The 21,078-nt window shown below is 37.2% G+C and overlaps 1 protein-coding gene across 31 annotated transcripts in view; it reads right to left on the reverse strand.

Annotated features, from left to right (window-relative positions):
- ANK3 (ankyrin 3) overlaps positions 1 to 21,078 on the reverse strand; it is a 591,144-nt gene that overhangs the window by 197,630 nt on the left and 372,436 nt on the right. For all 31 annotated transcript variants that reach the window (XM_074339473.1, XM_074339469.1, XM_074339468.1 and 28 more), the window contains 3 exons: positions 7,126 to 7,227; positions 6,623 to 6,721; positions 6,295 to 6,393 (listed from right to left, as the gene is read on the reverse strand). In XM_074339473.1, the coding sequence (XP_074195574.1) occupies positions 6,295 to 6,393; positions 6,623 to 6,721; positions 7,126 to 7,227 (300 nt within the window). The remainder of the gene's footprint in view (positions 1 to 6,294; positions 6,394 to 6,622; positions 6,722 to 7,125; positions 7,228 to 21,078) is intronic.

Here is a 21,078-nt window from a genome sequence, read left to right on the forward strand (position 1 = left end):
TCAAAACAAATATTTAAAACTATAATAGATTCTCTGAATAAAATTTTTTAGAATGTAGTTCTATTTAACTGAATGCTCTGGAAATTTTGTATACATTACGTGAATTCAAAGAATAAAAGTAAATATATTTTAAATAAATGTCACCAAATATTACTCAAACTTTTGTAATTCTAAAAGGGCTTTGTGAACCTAAAAAGGTTTAGGTTCATCATTGTAAATATCAATTACTATATGATTACCTTACTTATCAATAATTCAACCTCTGGTGACCTCATATTTTTTGCTAAACGCTGAGAATTAGGAAATAAGTTTAAAAGATCTTTAAGCAAATAAAAGTGATCACATAACAAATCTACCATGGAATATATACTTTATTCATCAGAGAATTCCTCTATTGTACTTGCAGAACTGTAACAAGCTAGGTTATCTGGTTTCCAAACTCAAGATAAGAGACACAAAATTAGAGGTGATAGAATATGACACAGCATTCAAGCTTCTTCCTTTAAAATTATCTGCCCAGTAACATCACTGAAGTTCACGTTACTCTGTTCTATTATGAAAGGTTTTATCAACATTAAGCATAAAACAGAATAATTTCAACACAATATGTGTATGTGTGTGTGTGCGTGTGTGTGTGCATCTATCTGTGTGTGTTTCATCTTTGTCACTCTTCCCAGAGATATGAGGGAAATTGAAATGTAGTTAGGCTGACCCTTATCATATAGCTATCTATTTTATCTTTTTCTTATTTGACCAAAATAAAATATTTTTAACCATTGGTTGATTTACATATCCCTTAAAAATCAAAACAAAATTAAAACAGTCAAAACTATTAAGAAAAAAAGGGGAAAGCCAGTGTGGATTTTTCTTATAGCTCAGTGAACTAGTGAGCATATGTCTTTCCTCATCTGCTGGAATTTTAGGAGTAAAGATTTTAAGGAAAAATTTCAAAATGGATGTTATTCTCTCAGACATGAGTTTCAACTAGATTATTTTTGTCAGTGGATTCTCAACTTTAGGGCAGAGGTCTGTTGTAGTTCAAGCTTACCTAAGAAACACAGGTCTACTTACCAATATCTGGCTTCTAGCCCAGTGTATGTCCACTGTTCTTGAGACTACCTTCCATAACCAAACATTTCATGACCCATGAAGAAAATCCAAAATCAGGCACTGAGATTTAGGGTATGCTATTCTTACATATGTGGCGCTTCCAAGGAGTGATTCTTAAGAAGTGCTACCTTTAAATTATTCCACAGCCCTTTTCACAATGGCAGAGAGTGAACCGTATAGAACTGGAATTACTCAGAAGTAACATATAGACAAGAGTCACAGAAAGGTGGAGCCCCATAATTAATTGTTTTACACAACAGCTTTTCCTTTTCCTTTTTTCTTTTTTGAGTGCTTGTCATCCTACAGCCATTATGTGAAAATTGGTCATTTTCTGAATAGTCATGGTCTTTCATATTCCTTCAGTTTTACCTATTTTTATTGCTATATGATTCACATATCATAAAACTCACCCTTTCAAAGTGTACGATTTGTGGTTTTTTAGTATATTGACAAAGTTGGGCAACCATTCTACCATCTAATTCCAGAACATTTCATCATCCCCAAAAGGAACTCTGTACTTTTCATATTCACTTCCCATTTGCCCCTTCTCATGCTCTCTGACAAGTATTTATCTACTTTCTGTCGCTACAGATTTGCCTGTTCTGGACATTTCATATAAATGGAATCATAGATGGCATTGAATGGTCTCATTCTACTGCTGTCCATATTGATAAAATATTTTGGTAAGCAAATTTCAGTTTTATAAGTGGGCATTTGAGTGTTTATTTTCTTTTGCTTTAGTTTTGGTGAATCCGCCTCTGTTTCCCCTTCCTTTGACAATATCACCCTTACATTCTTTAAGGGAACTACCTCGTCCTTGATATGTAGGTAGGACTTGTCTTGGTTGGACTTTGAGACAAACTGGGCTGCCCTTCTTCAACCACAGGGTAGGCATGATATTTTCTGTTTGCTCTTCCAGGTCCGTTCTCTAGCCTTCTCAATTTGTTTTCTGCCAAATCTCTCCTCCCCACCCTCAAATAATCTGTAGGGACACATCAAAGGCCAACCTTAATTTCATCTATCAAAAAAGGATGAATGAGGTATAAGAACACATACATACTATTTAGTTATGGCTCTAGGAAGATAATTGTTAAGTATCCTTTGGAAAGAGTGACTAAAAACATCACCATTACTCTTTAGTGCAAAAAGGCTTAAGGCCCAAGGAATTCAAAGTGTTGTCATTGGACAACCTATAGCTGAAATGATTTTCTGTGAAATAGCATCTGCGGTAGGAGAATGGTCAGATTTCAAGAAAAAAAAATGTTATTTTTCTCTCTTAATACAAGTACACCACTGTTTTATATTAATTTCCTAATTTAGGAAATTTCCAAAAGAAAGAGCTGTCCAAAAGGAACATATGGGTGCCCAATTTACATTTTCTTTTCTGTAGCAACAATCTACTCAATTCTCAAAAGGCAGAGCAGCTCCACACTGAGTATGCTCTTTGATGTCTGATTTCATCCAATATGTTCAATACCTTCTGCTCTGAATGTTTATTGTGGTGTTATTATAAGCACGCAATTCTACAGACGTATAATTTTATAGATAGTACTGAGGCATGCTGCCTAATACCCACCAAAATAAAGTAAAATTATGTAGAAAGTCCTCTTGTTATTTCATTTAAGGGCTTAAATTTCATCCATGAAAGTTTCTTATCCAAACTAGTTTCCTACGGCCAGCCTTTGTACATCATAAAGTGTTGCTCTTAATTAAAATGTTAAGGACATCAAGATAGATCTGCATTGATTTACACTGATTTACATATGACACTGATTTTTGTAAAGGTTGGTTAGATTAGAGGTATGCTATAAGGTCAAAGTTCAGAGAGGATCTATCTGGCCCACACCCTTGTTTGACTTAATTAGGACCCAATCACCCCAATATAAGAAACATTAAAATCACAGAAAAACAAAGGAGGCCCTGGTTTAATTAAAGGGTCTTTTCTTTGTTAACACCACTATGAAGACTTGTCCATTTAAAATACTTTGGTAGTTAAGATAAAATATCATTTGAAATATATTTTGCCTCTTTGCTTTTTTTGGTACCTTACAGTATAAAGAAAGAGAAGGAAAAAATAGTGAGAGATGTCATTTGACATGGCAGTTTGAGTGTTGCTGTATTTAGTACAAAGTATTAAGGACTAAATCAGAGTAGAGTTCTTTATAGTCACAGTTTAATTACTCCACCTGATTTCTTTCTCAGGGTAGGCCTACATGATTCCTGGGATGTTAAGTGATACAAGAAAGAGTTAATCAACTTAAGACCTAAGAGCAAGGCAATGATGAGGATTAGTTTAAAATAATATGTACGAATTGTTAGTTTATAGAGCCTCAGTTTCTAAGATCAGAATTTGATATTGCCCGATGTTGTTTTTATTTTCAAGATAAGGAGGATTTTTACATTTAAGGAAGGTGAGGACACTTTTTACACTATTTCTTGTTGGCTATTAAATATTGACTACAGGGTAAAATTTCACTCAGACAGTGATGCTGTCTTTCTTTCTTTCTTTCTTTCTTTCTTTCTTTCTTTCTTTCTTTCTTTCTTTCTTTCTTTTTTTTTTAAAGATTTTATTGGGGAAGGGGAACAGGACTTTATTGGGGAACAGTGTGTACTTCCAGGACTTTTTTCCAAGCCAAGTTGTTGTCCTTTCAGTCTTAGTTGTGGAGGGTGCAACTCAGCTCCAGGTCCAGTTGCCCGTTAGTAGTTGCAGGGAGCACAGCTCACCATCCCTTGTGGGAGTTGAACTGGCAACCTTGTGGTTGAGAGGATGCGCTCCAACCAACTGGATGCTGTCTTTCTTGAATATTAATATTTCTGTGATATTTTAATGTGCTCCCACCTAAATGGAAGTTAATCTCATGTAATGGCAGAATGGCTTGTTCTTGAGAAGAGCTCCTGTTGAAAAGTTGCTACCAGGAATGATCACAGAAACTCCATTCGGCTGCATGGCCATCTCATTACTTATTCTGTCCACGGAACAAGGCAGTTCAGAAGGCATATGGGGACAGGTGTCCAGATGAAGGGAGACATGCTCTGCTGTGAGCTGTGTGGCAGGGCGTGCCAAGCACAGCTGCAAGGACCTGGGAGAACTTTACAGCCTGTGATCTTCTCTTTCACTTCATCATCACTAGGGAATGTGTACAAATTGAAATCAAATGTGATTCGGATTTTACTCAAGCGGCAGTTTCTCCCAGACAATACAGAGAAAGTTTAACACTATGGCTGCTCTAAACATTATTCAAGAATGGGTACAATGTTTAAAAGAAGGAAGTTTATTTTTATTTTTCATCCCTGGCCGGGGCAGGGGGAGGAAATGAAATGGATTCAAGAGTTGTCCCACTATCTCAGAGCTTAACACTAGTTATTTTTCCAGTAAAAAGTTATAGGGGCATTGAAAAAAATAAATATAGGTTTAAAAGCCTCTCTTGTAGTCAGCCAGTCTATATCTCTCTCAAAGTACTATACTTGTCAATATTCAATTTTGTATCTTTCCTTTCTGGAAAATGTTATTACTCCAAGTGAACTCTCATAAGGAATCAGAATAAGTGGCATAGACCAAGTAACAAAGGTCCAACCACGGGAGCTGGAAAGGAACTGGCCCAAATATACAAGAAATCATAGGGTTGGAAGCACTGCGCAGTGTCTTTTCCATGATACTGATATTTAATGACATCTGAGCTGCCATTGCTATGGCTGTAGTAACAAGGGAAGAAATTATTGAAATTCTGTGGACCCATAAAATATAGCAGGCTTCTGTTATCGAAAGATAATCAGTACTGAAAAAGGCTCGGGAAATCAAATGCTCTTAACATGGAGATAAAAGGGCCATAGTAAAGAATGAAAAAAAGTTTGACTGAGACTTCATCTTGAAAGATAGAACTAGAAATTGTAAAAGCAAGTTTAGATGATTTAACAAAATGTAGGTTATAACTGCATTCATGTACACGTGCTCAGGATGAACAAAGACTAAACCAAATATGATTTTTGTGGAAAACAGTGAGTATAAGTTTCCAACAAAATTGTATAATAGCTTGACATCCTTCACTTGACTTTTTTATTTTATTCACAGCAGAAGCAAGAAGATAGATTTTTGCAAAAGTATTTGAGAACCAAAAGCCTCACTTAATTTTTGTGCCATCTAATGTTCTGATTTTTAATCATTCTCATTTGAAACACCTATTGGAAACATCCTGATTTTTCCCACACTGTCCGATCTAATGCTGCCTGAAAGCCACATTCCCACAGCTTAGCTGTGCAGTTCTCCCCCCTCACTTTTCCTGACTTCATCAAATACTGTTTCATCTTTTGCAAAACTCGCAATTTTGTTCTCTAATCAATGTGTTGAGTAACCAACACCCTGAGGGAGACACTGACAAACTGGAATAGATGTCAGCATTCAATTGGAAGGAATGCTTGAGTAGGGACCAACTTTAAAAATGGTCAGGTCCTTAGTGAAGATTTGTGTTATGATGATTGCTTTCCTAAAGAACCTCATGTCCATGGGGACTCAAATAATGAACAATTTGGATAACGAGGACCTACAATAAAGTTAATTCTTTTAGGCTCAAAATCTATCAAATGATAATCTATTGGTGTTCTCAGAACTTCATACAAGACTCTCAGAACTTATCAGAGGACCTACTGAACGAATTATTAGTATATATTCAGTACAAAGAATCTGGAAATTTAAAAGTTTGGGTATTTTTTAAGTTTATTCTGCTTGGCTTTTTTCTTTTTAATCTGTTTCAAGGAACAACAATGATGCCTTAATAAACAGGAATTAAGTGGGGTCTTCCCCTTTTCAACTAGATAAAGCACTGATATATTCTGAACTTCTAAGGGCATCTCCATTTCCTTTGTAGGTTAATAAATACTGAGACTGGACCTGAGCTAGCATTATGAAACAGTAGAAGACATCACAGATATCCCCAAACATTTATATCTATGACTACTAGTTATACATAGCTGGAAGACTTTTTAAAAATCTCTACCTCTCACACATTGGTACTGCAGATGAGGATATATATGAATTTAAATAATCTGCAATAAATGAACTATTCATTGACCATGCTCTTAAGTAGCGTATTCTTAGAGGCTATGTGAACCAAGCAAACACCTGACCCAGAGAACATTATTTGCACATTATAATAACAAAATTACTTTGCAATACGGGTGTTGGTTTACCTGAGATTGTGCATTGACGTTGGCTCCATTTGTAACCAAGACTTTTACCACCTCTGCTTGCCCGGCCAACGATGCTATATGCAATGCTGTGTTTCCTTTCTGTAAAATGAAAAGCAAGACACATCAACTCTCCCATCTTTCTCTCTCTGTTTTGACAATTTACAAAATATCCAATCTCTCTGTTTTAAATTCCCCAAGGAGAACCAAGTTGACAAGAGAAACAAGCCCTGACTCTTGTTTCATGAGAAACAAGCCCTGACTCTTATCAAGGGCTGAATCCTCACTGAATTTGGCAAGTGGTAAAAAGCATTAAATGTGTTATACTTACCTTGGTAGCTGCGTCTACATTGGCTTCCCGCTGCAGCAGTTCAGAAACAACTTCTACATGGCCTTCTTTGGAAGCAAGATGGAGTGCGTTCAACCCATTCTGATTAAAAGCGAAGGGAAAGCGTTACTCAGCAGGTTGAAAACAGAGCAGGAAACAGTCTACGAAGATTTCTGAAGATAATATCCCACCAGCAATCATTTGCTTACGTGCAGTGTAGGAACTTGAATTAGGAATAAAAGTACTTGAAAATTAGGTGGGCTCTTGTGATATCATTGCTTACTAAATTTTAGGAATTACTAAAAGACACAAAGCTACATTTATGAGCACTCCTCTAAGAAAGCAGAGAATAATTTGATAATTCAAGCTGATGAAATTGAATGAAAAAACTGGCAATAAAGAGGAAGTCTTGGTAGGTAATATCTAATGAAAGATTTAAGGAATTTAAAGTCTGGATTTTTAAAATTTAAACTGAAAAATAAACAACAACAATAACCACAACTAACCTGATTGCAAATGTTGATGTCAACTCCATTTTTTATGTAGTCAAGGGCTTTTTCTAAGTGTCCAGCTCGAGCTGCTCTTAAGTAACTTGCATTGGCATCAGACTAAAATAAAAAACAAAACAAAAACATTTTGATGAAAAATTAAACTAACATCTATGTTTGTAACTACATGGCGTGTAGTCCAAACGAAAAGAAAAAAAAAGAGGAAAACATTTTAAAATTGAACTGCAGGCAACCCTGGTTTCATTGCACTTCACAGATGTTTCATTTTTTTTTACATTGAAGGCATGAGCCACCACCAGCAAAAACGATTATGACTTGCTTTATTGCAATACTCGCTTTACTAGTGGTCTGGAACAGAATCCGCAAAATCTCCTAAAGATGCCTATAGCATATTTCCAACATGAAAATACTAATAAAAGGTCTTTGTAAAGTCACCAAGAAGAGGACAAATTTTTTAAACGTTAGTTTCAAGTATACAAAGTTACCCCTCACGTTATGTCATAACTGACTCTGAAGTGAAAGAGAGCATTTTCCATATTGTGTGGGAACCTTAAATCAATGTACAATTTCCTGCGAGTAAAGAGAAATCCTGTGACTTCCTAGCGGTTCCACTATGAAAAGCTTACTATTTTATTGTATCAGAAATTTAACATTTCTCCCATTCTTTTGTTTCTAACTATTACAACCAATTTTCCAATTAATAGCTTCACAAATAAATTAGTGTAACGACTTTAAATGTAACACGAATTTGTGGGTAATGGTGTTCCCTTGGATTTTCCTACAGGACACAGCCATGGGTCAGAACATAGATTGCATTTGAAAAGCATTTATAAATATCTACACAGACTATGAAGTATGCTTTCCATATATTTTCAAGCTAGCTAAGGCCACACCTGGGAGAAAACTTTATTAGAAGCATTAGCAAATAAATAAATACACATAAACTTTAAAAACAAGAACCAGGAGACCAACATGGCCGGGAGACTTGCTGCCTTCTTCAAGAATGCCTGGGCCAAGGAGCCGGTACTGGTCTCATCCTTCACCATTGAGGGCCTCACTATAATTCTACCCCTCCCTCTCCCCGCACCTACACCAAATATACCCCCATGATCAACCAGGTCACACCCTACAACTTCCAGTGTCTGTCCGAGATGATGGAAACATGCCCTACCTACCCAGCCACCCCGTTTGGAGTGGCTAAAGAAGCTATGAGCAGCTCCACTGACGGGGATGTCCCCCACAATGGCCCCCAATAAAAATGTGAAAACAACAACAACAACAAAAAATCCAAAAACCAAGTCTGCACTCTTTTACTGAAAATTTACACCTCTGAAGTACTGCTGAACTAACACCTACAAGTACTCAGGTGAAACCACCTCCTACTGAAATCTTTAATATGAAAAAGAAAGCGAGAAGAAAGACTGCAAAGTTGGGCTTGCACGATTTGTAAAGGAATCTTGCTCAATGTAGAACAACACAGAAGCAGGTTTTCATGAAAGGGCAGCCAAACACATCTCACTGGTTATCAATGCAATCATGCAGAGTATGGCTTCAAAAAGGAGAGTGTTTTCTTTCAGCCATTTGGTAAATACCTCCTTCAAAGCCCCTGGTCACATGTCACCTCATCTGTAAAGACTTCCCAGACCTCCCAGACAGAGTTTAATTGCTCTGTGATCCCAAAGCATTAATTTCATGGAGCTCTCTTGGCATTGAGCACACAGCATCAGAGTTTTTGGTATACCTGCCTTTCTTCCTCCCTAACTGTAAGCCCCTCAGAATAAGCAGAGGCCAGTGATGGGGTAGGCAACCTCAAGGCCACCAAGATGCCAATCTTTGAGGAATGCTAATCATCCCTGGAAATGTCATTGAGATGAAGGAAATTCTATCTCAGAAGGGGCTCTGGTTCTTGGTCAATTCAGTAAGAACTGACTTGCTCAGGACCTCAAAGGAAGGACACTGCCTCCACGGTCTCCATCCTCTCTATTTACAGCAGTTGGCCTCTGTCTGAGGGAATATTGCTTCCACTAAATCAGGGCTTTACAACCTCAGCACTATTGGCATTACGAAGGGAATAATTCTTTGATCAGTGGGATGGTCCCATTCCTATCAATATTTACCAGTATCCCTGGCCTCTGCCAACCAGGTACCAGGAGTATCCCATTTGTAGCAACCAAAATGTCTCCAGAATTGCCAAATTTTCCTGGGGGTGGGGAATGGATGGGGCAAAATCTTCCCAGTTGAGAACCACTACTCTAAATAAATACTAAACCAATTTATTTAAAGATTGTAGGCTTCAGTAGGCTTACATCCTCGGCCTATCTAGATTGCCACATGCCCTGACCTAGCCCAAGGCAGTGACTTTATGTATAATATTTATCTTTCTGTTTCCCTTGCAACTAGAAGCATCCCTAGTACACAGAAGGTGCCTAAAAATGTTCTGTGAATGAAGGAATCAATAAATAAGTAAATTGTGTGGAAATAATTGTATTAATTAAAACAGTGTCCGGAACAATACAGGAGGCTTTATCAAGCACCACCACCACCATCACTACCACGGATATTTAAGTGGAGAAACTGCTACTGACACAAAGCTGAACACCAGAAATCATTAATTAAGCCTAGACACATCTGGGAATACATATAGGAATTGCTAAAATAAAATTGGGATGTGAGTCAAGTATGTATCATTTCATCTGAGCTGAGGGTTCAGTAAGAGGAGCACAAGAGATATAGGTTCAAATCAGACCAAAGACAAACCAAAGCTTCCAGGGATGTAAAGAAAAATAAAATACAGTCTTTAAAGAGGTTCAATCTTTGAGAAGGTTAGTTTTTTTGTTTGGTTTGTAAGTTTAGTTAGAACTAAATGAGCTGTGCAAGGATGGCTCATTGTACCATAAAATATCATCTTCTTTGTCTGCTCAATGACTTATCAGTGAATTTGCCCAGAAGGGCCCTGATGCTGTTCTGAGAACAAATGACATCAGGCTGCCTGGATATTTCAACAATCACCAGAGATAACAAATGAGTTATGCATCCCAAACTCTGACTTTTGAGCACATAAAAAAACAGCAGGGAAAGAAGTTCAGAGTTGTCAGAATTCAAGGAAAGCCTCTTATTGACGCCAAATCTGAAACGGTTTGGCAATTCCATACACTGTCCATTTTCCTCTCAAATTTTCTCAGAATTTTCCCACCTGAAACTCTAAAGCAAAACAAACAACTTAAACCAAATCTTCTCATTCCGTGGTTCTCCACCTATTTGGAGTTGGGGTTCTTTTGAGAATAACAAAAGTTATCAACAAATACCTTTCAATAATTGCATAAATATATATATATACACACACACACACACCAAATGTGTAGATGTGTATATAATTTGCACACTATTTAATAAGGCTCAGGATGGCTAAGACTGCTGCATATGGATTCAGGTTTAAAAACACCTGCTCTAATGATTAAGAATTCTCGGGTGGATGTGTTCATTATATCTATTTCAACCAATGACCTTGGAATCAAATAATTCTCAGAGGTAGCTAATTTATTACCTGAGAACTTTAGGAGGAAGAGAAAGGACAAACATTTATTTTCTTCACTTTCACTCTTCTCAGCCCTCTGTTACATACAGACATGCTCACCACACCAATACCTAATAATCAGCCACTTTATACTTCAAAGTAGAGGGCAAAAAGGAGGGCAGAAAAGATAAAGAAAAAAGAAGAAGAGAATGAAAGTTGCCTTGAGGAAAACCAGCAATTTAGGAAGTGAAGTTATTAGTGCCCACAGGAAAAAAATACCCAAGAAGTTCCTCCCTTTACTCCCAGCCACCTGCAAGCAATACAACCACATCTTCCTTCCACAAACATTTGTTGAGTATCAATCATGCACTAGTTGTGCCAACACCTGGCTATATGGTTGTGAGCAAAACAGATGTTGCACATATTAAGACTCACTTGTCTTCATCTCACTGTCACTTACACTTTTCCAAATCGTGTTGCTTAAGTGGGAGGGTAAATCATTGATTCTTCACTTTTTTTTTTTTTTTTTCAAATTCTGCCTATGATACCCATATATTTTTTGTTTATTTCCTTAATCTTAAAAATACACGTTTTGCATTGGGTTCAATATCAATGGGCTGCATCTTCTAGCTGTCATTTCATCAAATAACTAGGGGCTACTCTTACCACAGGCACAGTTTGGTTTTTAGTCTTGAGCATTCTTTCAAAACAATGCCTTTTAAAAGCCACTTGCAGACGAATTATTGTGGAAGGTATTAGGTCCCAGGAGAAGCTGAGCTCTGCTACATGGAAAGTCATATAGAGAAAGGTTTTTGCCTAAGGAGTCCATTGGCACAAAATGAATATAAGCAGATTGGTCAGCATTTTTCCCCCTGGATGTTCAAAATCTGAAATAAGAATTTAGAAAATGAAAGTGTCTTTCATCATTATTTAATATCTTATCTACTTAGTCATTTTACTAGACAGGAAAGAAATATGAGCCACGAGTGCTTTTCAAGGAAATAGCTGCAAGGATAGAGTCAAGCATTGTTATGAATTAATCTAATAACTCAGCATTTCCACCTGTACTAGAATATTGTTATTATTCAGCAGAAAGCAGTGATTGGAAAGAATAAGCATTTCCTAAGCGCCCAACCTCAGTAAGAACTAATATTTCAAACCTCTGACTATATGCTAAATACTCTCAGAAGGACTTATAATTTAATTATATTATTATTCACTTAATATATATTAATTGTATAAGTTCTTATATTAACTTAGTCCTTATAATAGTTCTATGAAGTATAGTGGATTGAAGAGTGTCCCCCCCCCCTTTAAAATTCTTGTCCATTTGGAACCTCAGAATGTGACCTTATTTGGAAATAGGATCTTTGCAGTTATCATTAGTTAAAATGAGGTTGTGCTGGGTTAGAATGGGCAGTAAAACCTATGAGACGCCCTTACAATAAGAGAAGATATATAAATACTGAATCATTCTGTTGTACACCTGAAGCTAATATAATATTATATGTCAATTATATCTAATTCAATAAAAAAGAAGAGGCACACAGACACATAAGAGAGCCCATGTAAAGATGGAGGCAGAGATTAGGCTTTTGTTGCCACAAGACAAGGATCCCTAGGAGCCACCAGAAGCTGGAAGAGGCAAGGAAGAATTCTTCCCTAGAGCCGCTGCAGGGAGTGTGGCACTGCTGACACCTTAATTTTAGACTCTGGCCTCCACAACTGTGACAGAATAAATTGCTGTTTTAAGCCACCTAGTTTGTGGTGGTTTGTTATGGCAGCACGAGGAAACTAATACAAGTATGTATGATTACTAGCTCCATTTAATAGGTGAGGAAACTGAGCTTTGGCAAGGATGAATGACTTTCCCAGGGACACACAGCTTGTGAATGGCCAGGACATGAACCCAGGTGGCTGACTCCAGAGTTGAGGCTGTTAATCATTACTCTAAGAATGGGCTTCATAAATACTGGTCTACAGTTTATGCTCAGTAACTCTTGGCTCCTTCATTCATTCATCCTCCATCAATCAGCTCATCCATCTATCTATCCACCCAACCATCGAATTAAATATGTAGGTACTTTCAGGTATATCCTCTCTAGACCACAATTCCTTAATTGAATTCATTTCAAGGCTCAAGACCAGACTAACTGAATTGCCAGAAGAAATGCAGATTAGAGACTCAATGAGTAGGTAACAGAGCTCTGCTCCATTGCTTCTAAACCTCAGGGGACAATCTGTGGGCCCCATTTATTCCTGATCTACCAATCCTCTTTCTCCTTAACTTCATCTTCCCAACTATCTGGGAACCACATAAAGGGTAAGATGATCCTTTCTGTAAGCTTCCGGTTCCTTTTCTTTGCCTAGCAACATACTCAGGGTGTGTGTGTGTGTGTGTGTGTGTGTGTGTGTGTGTTTGAAAGACATCTTTCCTTTCACTTTTCTACCTAGCACTCCTTGTAAGTGATGCTCTCTATGAGTTTAGTGGACTGGTTAATAGATCTGTATCCCAGCTAGTCCACTTCCTAACAGTGTTATCTTTGGCAAGTTTCTTAACATACATGTGCCTCAGTTTTCTCAGCTGTCAAATAGGGATAAAATAGTCTACTATTAGAATGAAATTAGATAATTCATGTAAGGTGATTCACAGTGTGAGTGCATAGCAAGCACTCAATAAATGATTACTATTTTATTTTTAAATTATCCTGTAAACATCAAACATTTTGAAGAACTGGTTTAGGCTCATTGCTTCTATACATCCTTAGCACTGATTCCTATTTGAGTCTCTGGCCATATGGCTTCTCTTAATGGTCAATAAAGTCTCTCTGTACAAAATCACCCATGAGCACTTGATGACAATCATCACATTACATTATTTAATTTTAATTCCGTCCTCTCTTAATGTTGAATCACTTGACAGCACCAATCATCTTCTCTTTCTTGAAAATCTTCCCTTTAGTTTCTTTCCCCTCTTTGTTTCCTTATTGTTTTAACCCATTACTGAAAAATGGATCTTTTCCATGTTCTGACCTTACATTTCTTTACTTCCTGTGCTCATTCCCAACATGACCTCATCATTATTATCATGACTAAACCCACCACTCTGTATGGACATTGCGTGCATCTGTATCCCAAGACATTTCCACTTCCATGTCCCACAATTTACTCACCACCACAACAAAGATAATAAATGATTAATGACAAAATATAAAGTATGTGGTACTGAAAGTAGGTATAGAGATGTGAATAATAAATTCCCATGATTTCCTTATTTCAATTTAAAGGTCCAAAGATTGTCCGAGTTGCCCAGGAATACAACTTTGGTGTGAATCTGTGACAATTTTTTATTCTTCATTCGTTTTCTCAAACCCTCTTCCAGAAAGTTACATGTAAGTATCCTATCAACTATTCTGTCTTTGGGACTTTTATAGTTTCCATTCTCCTTTAAAAAAATATTTACCATAATGCATATCATACATACAAAAGAACACATAAAACATATATAAGCAGTTTAAAGAAAAATCCTAAAAGAAATACCCACATACCCATCAGATAGCTCAAGAAAGAAAGTGACAAGTAGTTTTATAGACTTCCAATGGGCCCTTCCTTGACTGGCCCTCCTGAGACATCCTCTGTTCTAGTTAATCATTCTCAGGCCTTAATAGTTTTTCCACCTGTGTATATCTCACTAAGCTAAATATTATGTCGTTTAATTTTTAGCATTCTATATAAGTGGAAACATATATTATGGATTGTTCTGTGACATGATTCTTTTGTCTAATGTGTTTCTTAGAGTTTGCCATGTTGACATATGTAATGGTAGTCAATTTATCATTGGTGCTTGTGAAAGATTTCATTATGTGATTATAACATAATCTACATATCTATTGTAGAGTGGACGAATGTATTGTTTTCAGTTTGGGTCTACTATGAACTGCGCTGCCATCAACATTCTGGCCACTAGTTTTGGTGCACACAGGCAACACTTTTTGAAGCTATATATTTAAAAATAGGATCTTAAATGCTGGATCACTGGGTATGTGCTTATTCAACTTTACTGGTTAATGACAAACTTTTTTCCCAAAATGATTGTACAATTTAGACTTTCTGTGATTATTGATTGTGAGCTCATATTCCTTAGAAACTAATCTCTGGGAATTCCTTTGGCCTTGGGTTAACGTTGCCAAATTCCAAAGAGGAATTTAGGGTTGCTTTTGCCAGTTGCCTAGAGGCACTATCTACTCAAGATTATATGAAAAATGAAGGTTTTGAGTTTTTATTTTAAAACTACACTGACAAATTAGACTTCAAACTGGTATAGATATGAGGGAATCCTTGTGGTTCCAAATGCTCAGGGGAGACATTTTTCCCTTCCATCTGGTGACAAATTGAGACAGGCAAGCTTTACCTATACTCTTCTGTGTGGTGGGTTTATTTCCTGTCCAACGTTATATTGGGAGCCACACCCGTTGGGGCCCACCTGTGTGTGTGTGGGAGGGAGGTTTCTCATATTAGGCTATCCACTCTGGACATGTGTAGGCTTTGTGTCCTGTGTCTAACGCAGCCACATAAAATTGGTTCTTGTTAGAAATATGCTTGACCTTTTTTTCATTTACCTTACTATTTATTTCCCCAGTTCATTTCTTAGCCATACAATACCCAGGATCATTCTAAACACCTCCAGGAGGTTGTTGTAGTCAGCACACTTTCTGTCCCTAGCTGATTGCTCAAAAAGCATTGAACACTATTTAGGAGCTCATGAGGAGCCACTGAGGCTTCTGAGAAAATCCTGACAAGGATGATAGCTGCAATTTAGTGCATGCCTGCTATAGATCAGGGTCCTCACTAAGCATTATATTCTTGTTATTACTAGTATTCATGCATTATTATTATTTATTTCTTAAAAAATTCTATCAAGATGGGAATCTTCATTACAGATGCAAAAACTGAGTCTCATAAGTGTTAAGTGGCTAATAAGTAAGCAGGAAGGATTGAAACCCACAACCTTCTGCTAATAAGCCCAGCTCGTTTTTCAATACCCGTGTTTCTGCACACCGAGACCAAGAACACTCTGAGTAAGTAGAGTTCCACATGCCTATCTGCAGTTTCATCCCAAGTAGATCTACTTTGACATGTTTAACTATTGACATTCAATGACATGCTTCATTTATAAAAATGTTTCTGTTTTAAACCACAGCATTCAATCGACTTCTCTGGCATAGTCTCTGAGGCCCTTTAAAACCTGCCCCAAAGAAACACGTCCAGCCTGTACTAAAACATGAATACTGATATTGAAGGCAATCCAAATGGCATATTATTCCTCAAGGGCTTATGATTTCCTGATAGGTCCCATATTTTCCGGGCACTCACACTTCATCCAGGACACCCCTTTGCCAGTAATGCTCACCATCACTGCTTGCTTCACATTCTCTACCAAGAGAGTTACCCGCTAAATCCCAGGTCCAGCGCAAATGTCACTTCATCTTTCCTATTTTCCCTGATAAACACTGGGTATGACCCCTTCTCTCTCAGCTGTTCTGATTCTTGTAATTATGTAATTTAATTTGGTATTAAACTATGAAACAGTATATAGAGAAAGAGTACTTTTATGAAAATGAAATTAAATTCTTTGGAAAGACTTATTAGGAAGAAGTTCCTAAAAATGTTGCTGCTGAATCAGATATGGATGAGATGACTGTAAAGAATGAAAAATCAGAAAAATCCAGAAAGATGCTATGTTCCGATTACTTCACAGAACACTTTAATTTTTAGCTTTCCATGAAACATACAGAAACTGGGACTCTCAGAAAAAGCATTAGTGTTATGGAAGGATGACATGAGCTCCAGTCGGCAGACCCACACTCAGAGAAAAGGCCTCATTTTCACCTGCTGCATTAGGCAAATGGATGCACACTTAGGTGGCTTATGGTAAAAATCAAATGTTTCACCAATACATATGCCTTTTTACTCCCGGCTACTAACCATTTAAAAAAAATAACAAAAGAACTGATATAAATCTTGCTATACAAAAGGCCTACTAACCATGCTTTCTACTTCTCAAGAAGACACCTAAGACTCTAAGACACCTCAAAGTTTCTTCCACTAAAAATTTCCTGACGAATTGCCTAGGTGGCCAGATTCAACAGATGACATTTCCTGGTTTCTGGCATCAGAAAATATGGACCAGGAAGAACACCAATTTTCTGATTTTCCCATATTGGGACATGTTAACTTAAATGTGAATGGTGGTACCAGTATATTTGTGCAGACATATCCAGGAAGTACATCAGTCTGTTTTCTTAAATCCATATTCTAAACGCCACTGTGAGGTGTGTTGAAAGTGAAATCACAAGTCTGGGACTTGAAGTAGTAAATAATACATGCTTCCTAAGTATAAAATAAAGACTAATCATCAAAGTGATATTACACTGTTTATTCCATCACCAGGATTAAGGGTTCATATTCAATAAAGGGTTCAATACCTAGCAGTAAAGCAGTAATGTCTACTTGGCCTCTACCGTGAGGATGCAGTCACTGCTTTCAATGATTTTATCATCTAATTGTGCAGACTGGAACCAGCATGTGGAATTAGAATTCACAGTAGCAGAACCTATGGAAGTTGAGAGAGTCCATGGAGGTTCATTGGGCAAAGCCATTTCTGCATTCAGGGTATAGCTGGACAAACAGCTAAGAGGAAGAGGGCACTTAGTGGGAAGAAGAAAGGAAAGTGGTTAGAGATGTAGAAATGGTAAGGAATGATGAATAGACAATCTCTACTGACGAGGAGAGTCCCTTGGGGGGGGATAGTAAAAGAGAGGTTCATAGAAGATTTGGAATGGTAGACAAACGTGATTTAACTTTACCATAAAGATACCAGAAGACCGTGAAGGGTTTTGAGAAGTGGAAGGAAATCATTACATCTATATTTTAGGCCAATTAATTGATGGCAGGTTAGACTGTGGGAGGAAATGGAGACAAAAAGATATGCAGGTCAATGGATGTCAACCTACCATGTCAAGGATCTCCAGGGGAAGATTAAAAACAACAACGAAACAGACACTCAGGCCCTACCTCCAGAGATTAAATTGGTCATTCTGATAAATGAAGCTCAAGTGATTCTTTATGCAACTAGAAGTGAGAGCCACTGAATTAGGTTATGATAAAAATATGGCTCTATGTGACAGACAGGTTTGGGCGGATGGCAGGCAGAATGGAAAAGAAAGGAGTGCTGCAAGAAGCATTGTGAAAGTCTGCTGACAGACTCTTAACTTCACATAAGAGACTATTAAATTCTCAATGCTAGGTTTTTACATTTTGGCTTTCATATTTGCCTCTCCCTCTTTTCTCATACTCTTCTGTGGCACCCTTTCTAAAACAAAGTTTTACAACCAGAAATCAAAGATGTGAGGCTTTTGTTGGTAACATCAGCAGTAGTTGTTGGTGACTAAAATCTCAATCAGGTAAGGGACTTACACAGTATGGGGTCTGCTTATCAAAATCTCCAAATCTTCTAGAGCACTGATCTTTAATTATCGCTTGCAATGCCAAGTACAGTGTTGAAATATAAATGGAGCTGCTTTGCAGAGCTTCTCAAAACCCAAGACTGGTGTGTTTATTTGGAATCAAATAACTTTCAATGAAAAAAGGTCTAGTAACTTGAGAGTCCTGTTCTCCTGAGTTTAATGCTTTGAGATTTGACGTGGGGCTGTGGTCCTGCCCAAGCACGTGAGTGGAGAGCCAGCAGCAATAAATCGATTTTTTTTTTTTAAACCACTAGCCTAGAGCAGAATCACTGCTTATGCCCCAGGACACATCCATTCAGATAGTGCCCATTCAAAGTTGCCAGATAATTTAGGGTAAGATATTATGTGCTGATATTTTATAGATATCTTGCACAGTGATCTAATTTCTGACCAATGTCAAAAGAATGCGACCAATTGCACAACCAAAACAACTGTGATATTCATGCAACAATCTGCCTCCTGTCAATAAAAACCTCAGATCTTTAGGAGACTGGTTTTCTCTCTCTCTCTCTCTCTTTTATGTTTTTTGTCTTTTTTTTTTTTTTTTTTTAACCAAAGGGGTATTAGGTATTTATGTTAGCAAATAGGTACTTTTTAGGTACGTGTTCGGGGGTGGGTTGCAGATATATTAAATAAAGGGGAGAGTGTGTGTGTGTTTGAAAAAACTTGAACCCTTTTAATTAGGGAAAACCTTGGCTTATTAAGATTTTATTCTTTATTTAATAGCTACCCAGTTATTGGAAATAAACCAACATTTTCCATCCATAAAGCAGTACGAGTTGGAGTACAAAGGTTTGGGGGCTTAAACCAGTAAGGAAAATGCTTCTTAGGGCTCTCTGTATCTGTAACGATCACTACCAAAACCACTCCAGTCTAAGGGGCTGCCTCCACAGATTCCTTCCAACTGCTACAAGGCTGCCTTTGTAAAGATTTTGCTTGGAAATAACCTCAGTTCATCCCTGAAAATGAGGTCACTGTCCCCTAACACATGTTAGGCATGGTTAGCATCTTTACACTGGGACCTTTGCCAGAAAGGTCCCTGCTGTTTGTTGCACATGACAACCCTGCCAGGGTAGCGGTGGGCACACAGTGGCCCCTCTGAAGTGTAAAGGCAAAATACATTCTCATCTTTATCTTTCAGGAGAGGGGAGTAAGAATCAGTTAAAGAAAATAAATACAGGATTGGCAGGCTTTTGTTTTTACAAAGCAGTGTTTTTAAGAGATTTCCTTTGCCATACTGATAAAAACCCACTCTCCTCAAGTCTTCCTACTATGATCTGGTTTACATCCAAAGGAAGATCCAGAATCCAGGCTCCTTGCAGTGTCTTTTCTCGCTCAGAATTCAGACCCCTAAAAATTATCCTGCAGGCTGATTAGAAACAAAAATAAATACAGAGACAAAAGATGTTTACCGTGGAAAAACAAAAAGTGCATTTGGATGTTGTTGTTGGGTGGGTGGGGTATTTCTAATATTTCTCAGCGTTAAGTTGAATCTCTTCAGCTACCAAACAGGATTTATTGGAGATTATCTGAAATTTTCTGAGAACATAAAATAAAATTTTAAAGAGCCAGTTTCAGCTGCCTCTCAAGGGGTATACAACCATATGTATCAGACAGGAGAGCTGTGTATATCTTAATAAGATGAGGTCAATGTATAGTAGCCTTTTGTCCTGATTTGTACTAGCCTATGGCAGAATTTCAAACCATTTGGATTTAAAATGTTGTAAAAACTGTCTTCACAGTATAGAAGTTGCAAGGTGTCTTAGTGTGCTGTACACAAAGATGCTGTCCTTACACTATTATGGATTTGTAGAATGCTATAAATGATGTTAGGAATTGATAGATTAGATGGATTTTAGATTAGATAGAATTAGACTAAATGACAAGTGAATTCTCTCTTTCCATTAAATTCTCCATGATATTGTGCAATATTCAAGTACTCTTACAGCTAATGGTAAATGATAGATTTCCCTAATGAGCAAAAATGGAAACGAGTTAATAAAAGTTCTTTTGTAGCCAGGGTACTTAACAGAACATGTGTGCAGAGGAGTAGCTCTTTATCCAAAATATTTGGGATTTGACATGGGGCTGTGGTCCTACCCAAGGACATGAGCAGCAATAAACAGATTTTTTTTTTTTAACCACTAGACTAGAGCAGAATCACTGCTTATACCCTAGAACACATTCATTCAGATAGTGCCCATTCTAAGTTGCCAGATAATTTAGAGTAAGATATTTAAAATGAAATTTAAAATGAAAACAAAATGAACCCTTACATTTTATTCTATTCAAGGACATATTAGAACACAGCAAATTTGTCTTTACTTATGTAAGAGTGAAGTTATACAAGGACAAAACTTTAAAATTTGTAAAATATTTATCTTTGGTTGTTTTGAAACATAAAGATCCAAATTAATACACCTGGAAAATAACCACAGATAAAGACAACTTTTTGGAAAAGTATGCTTCACAGGTGTACTCATTACCAGACTTGTCTGAAATCTCTGCTGTGTTTAGATATTTCTGGTTATCTCTCGGGATAAAGACCCAGAGAAATGGTAATATGTTGCTTTGAAAAACAAAACAGATCTACCTGCAGCAATCTCAGTGCTCAGAAATTCAGAACATACGACAGCCCTGGAAAATTTTTATTTTTCTCTTAATTCACAAAGATGGAATATTAATATAAGGAAGATTTAGTCCTTTTGGAAATTTTAACCATCTACATTTTAGGAAATTATTTTCCCCATTGAGTTAAAACAAGAATTCAATCAAAGGCTGCATAAAATAGTAAGCAACTGATGTTGGTTTGTAACGTGTAAACTTTGTGGATGACAGGTTCTCCAAAACAGGTGATTGAAACTTTTTCCATTTTTTAGGCAGAAGGCAAGTGCTGAACAAAAACGAAGA

The sequence above is a fragment of the Rhinolophus sinicus genome, linkage group LG07 (assembly GCF_036562045.2).
Source record: "Rhinolophus sinicus isolate RSC01 linkage group LG07, ASM3656204v1, whole genome shotgun sequence".
NCBI lineage: Eukaryota > Metazoa > Chordata > Mammalia > Chiroptera > Rhinolophidae > Rhinolophus > Rhinolophus sinicus.